At 36.3% G+C, this 2915-nt stretch overlaps 1 protein-coding gene across 1 annotated transcript in view; it reads left to right on the forward strand.

Moving 5' to 3' along the window:
* Positions 1-401: 401 nt before the first annotated feature.
* LOC107042706 (cytochrome P450 6k1) overlaps positions 402-2915 on the forward strand; it is a 13127-nt gene continuing 10613 nt past the window's right edge. The window contains exon 1 of the mRNA XM_015263864.1: positions 402-1071. Within this exon, the coding sequence (XP_015119350.1) occupies positions 402-1071 (670 nt within the window). The remainder of the gene's footprint in view (positions 1072-2915) is intronic.

Here is a 2915-nt window from a genome sequence, read left to right on the forward strand (position 1 = left end):
TAGAAAACTAGCAAATTCCGGTAAATATATTCTTAAATTTTCAGGACATTGACATTGAATATAGGGCGAAAACAAGCCGAATATTTTTGAAAAAAAAATCATTGAGATCGGTTGACTCATTATTGAGATATTCAAAACATTAGGTTTACATACAAAGTTGAATATCTGCGAAACTAATTGACCGATCGAGCCCATCTTCCATACCGGTCCTTGCGATGATAAGAGACAGCTACATGCCAAATTTCAAGTCGATATCTCCATTTTTACTCAAGTTCGAGTGCGAACAAGGATTTCAAGTCAAAAACAGAAAAATCCACTGTCAGTTTCAGTGGGCGGGATATCCCCTCTTCCGAGATTAACGATAGTATTTAAGCGAATTCGCATCAGGCATTATCGCAATCATGGAGTGGATCAGTAGCTCCAGCGTCGTTAGTGTCATTAGCGTGACGTTAATCAGTCTTCTGCCGTTATTTCTCTTATTCTGGATTTATGCCAATTATAAATTGAATTATTGGAGTCGTCGGGGTGTGGAGCAGTTACCGAATACCGATTTAGTCTTCGGAAATTTTAAGGATGCTGTTTTGTTTCGAACAGCTCCAGGATGGCACCTGGGGAATCTGTATCGCGCTGCGAGAAAAGACTCACCATTCGTCGGTTTCTACATATTCCACAAGCCCTGTCTTCTTCTCCGAGATCCTGAGATCATTAAACAGATTCTCATCAGGGATTTCGAGAATTTCTCGGATCGACATTTCGCTGGTAGCCAGCAGAAAGATAGCATTGGCATGAAGAATCTTTTCGGACTGAAGAATCCAGCGTGGAAGTACCTCAGGGCAAAAATAACACCTACCTTGACTAGGGGAAAATTGAAGCAAATGTTTCCACTTATGACGGAAATCGGGGACAATATGATGCATTATCTGAAGGATCAGAAGATTGAGGAGGACAGAACTAGGGTTGTCGACGCGCAGGAACTCAATTATAAATTTACGACTGATCTCATTGCGAGTGTTGCCCTTGGAACGCAGATGGATTCGTTTAATTATCCTAATGAAGAGTTTTCGAAATGCGGTGAGTACCTCTTAAGGAGAATTCAAGTGATTTATTTCAATATTCAATGAAATGATTTATTTAATTTCAACTTTTCCATTCTTACATGAAGAACACCACAAAAGAAAAAATTCAGTGAAAAAATCTAGTGAGCTCACTAGACAATTCTATTGAACTTTCTATTAGTTTTTGACCGATTCTATTGAAATATTCAGGAGAAAATGTTCTCTAGAAAAAGTCAAGAATTCGATTTTTCTATACAATTTATTCTATTGAGATATTTTTTATAGAATTGCCCTGGCTCAAATTTTCTAAGTTTTTTGTTTGATTTTTTGAATGAAAAGAAAATGAAAATTGAATGAAAAAAATTGGAAAATTTGAACCGAAGAAATTCTATAGAAAAATCGAATTCTGTTGACTATTCTCTATAGAATATTTTTTATTGAATGATTCAATAGAATCGACCAAAAACTAATAAAAAATTCAACAGAAACACAATAGAATGGTTTTGCAAATTTGTCAAGTTTTTCTATTAAATTTTGTTGTGGGTGACGCACTCCGTAGAAATTTTTATTAGACTTCTATTGATAATTCTATTAGTTTTCCTACGATTCAATGGAACGATTCTATTTTTCAATGGAACAGGCTTAATCTAAACTGCTCCATAGAAGGAGTCAATAGAATTTAATCTTTCTGTAGAATTTACTCAATTGACACATTTTTTGTACAAATTTTTCAACATATATTTTCGAAGCTTTTCTCAAGCTATTATTTGTCTTCTCATTAGAAAAATCAGACGAAAAAACTATAGAAATTCAGGCCGAGAAATTTATCCAGAAAATATACCAATACAATGAATGATATCGAAAAATCAAATTCCTTTGATTTTTTCTATGAAATATTTTCTATTGAATATTTTTCTTTCCAAGTGGAAGCTTTGTGATTGTTGTTTTGAACGATCTTGTAATTTTGCCGGAAAATGATACAGAATGTCGTGAAACGTGAAGACGATATATTTAGAAAGTTTTTTATAAATCTTCACAAAAAAAAAGTAAAGTTGAAACTAAAAATCTGAAAATTTATCAAATAATTGCTACTATTCAGGAGCACTTCTAGGAGAAATTTCAGGTCAATTGGTCAAGTTAATGGGCCAAGATATTGAGGACAAAAATTTCTGAGCAATTGCTGTATCTCAACAACTACATGATTAAATTGAAGGTTTTTGACGTCCATATTTTCCTTGTACTATGTACCTAATCAAGTCACAATATCTCTACGTAATTAGAAGCAGCTTGATAATAATTGGCATTTTTCCTTGTCATGATAAAATTGATGTGTACACGATAACTTTCGAAAAGGTTGAGATACTAAGTTGAAATTCGGTGAGATTAATATAGCACACAGGAAAACAAAACACCTAAGAAACACCTAGTTAGTGGTGCAAGTTTTTTGTTCATACAAGACGTCTTACAAATGCGGAAAATTCATTGGAAAATAGACGGAAAGAAATCAACCGGATAAAACAAATGATGAGGAAGGAAGGAAATAAAACGAAAATGACGCTTGTTCCATTGAAAGAGGAAATAGTATATTATGTCATTAGGTGATAATATCCCACGTAGGAAATGCCAGTGTTGGAGAAACGGGCCAAGCCTGGCACAAGCCTGGGCTTGCCAAGTCTGGGCGCCCAGGCTTGGACCGAGGTTCGGCCATCCCTGGGGACCAGGGCTTGAGTCTCGGGGGAAGGCCGGGTAACCGAGCCTTGGTTGACAGATCTGGCACAGCCTTGGCCGGACATTGGCATGCCGGAGCTCGATAACCAAGCCTCAGCCAGCGGTGGCCCGGAGCTTGGTCATTGGGCTCCA

The sequence above is a fragment of the Diachasma alloeum genome, unplaced genomic scaffold, assembly GCF_001412515.2.
Source record: "Diachasma alloeum isolate Michigan unplaced genomic scaffold, Dall2.0 Dall_scaffold_00513, whole genome shotgun sequence".
Lineage (NCBI taxonomy): Eukaryota > Metazoa > Arthropoda > Insecta > Hymenoptera > Braconidae > Diachasma > Diachasma alloeum.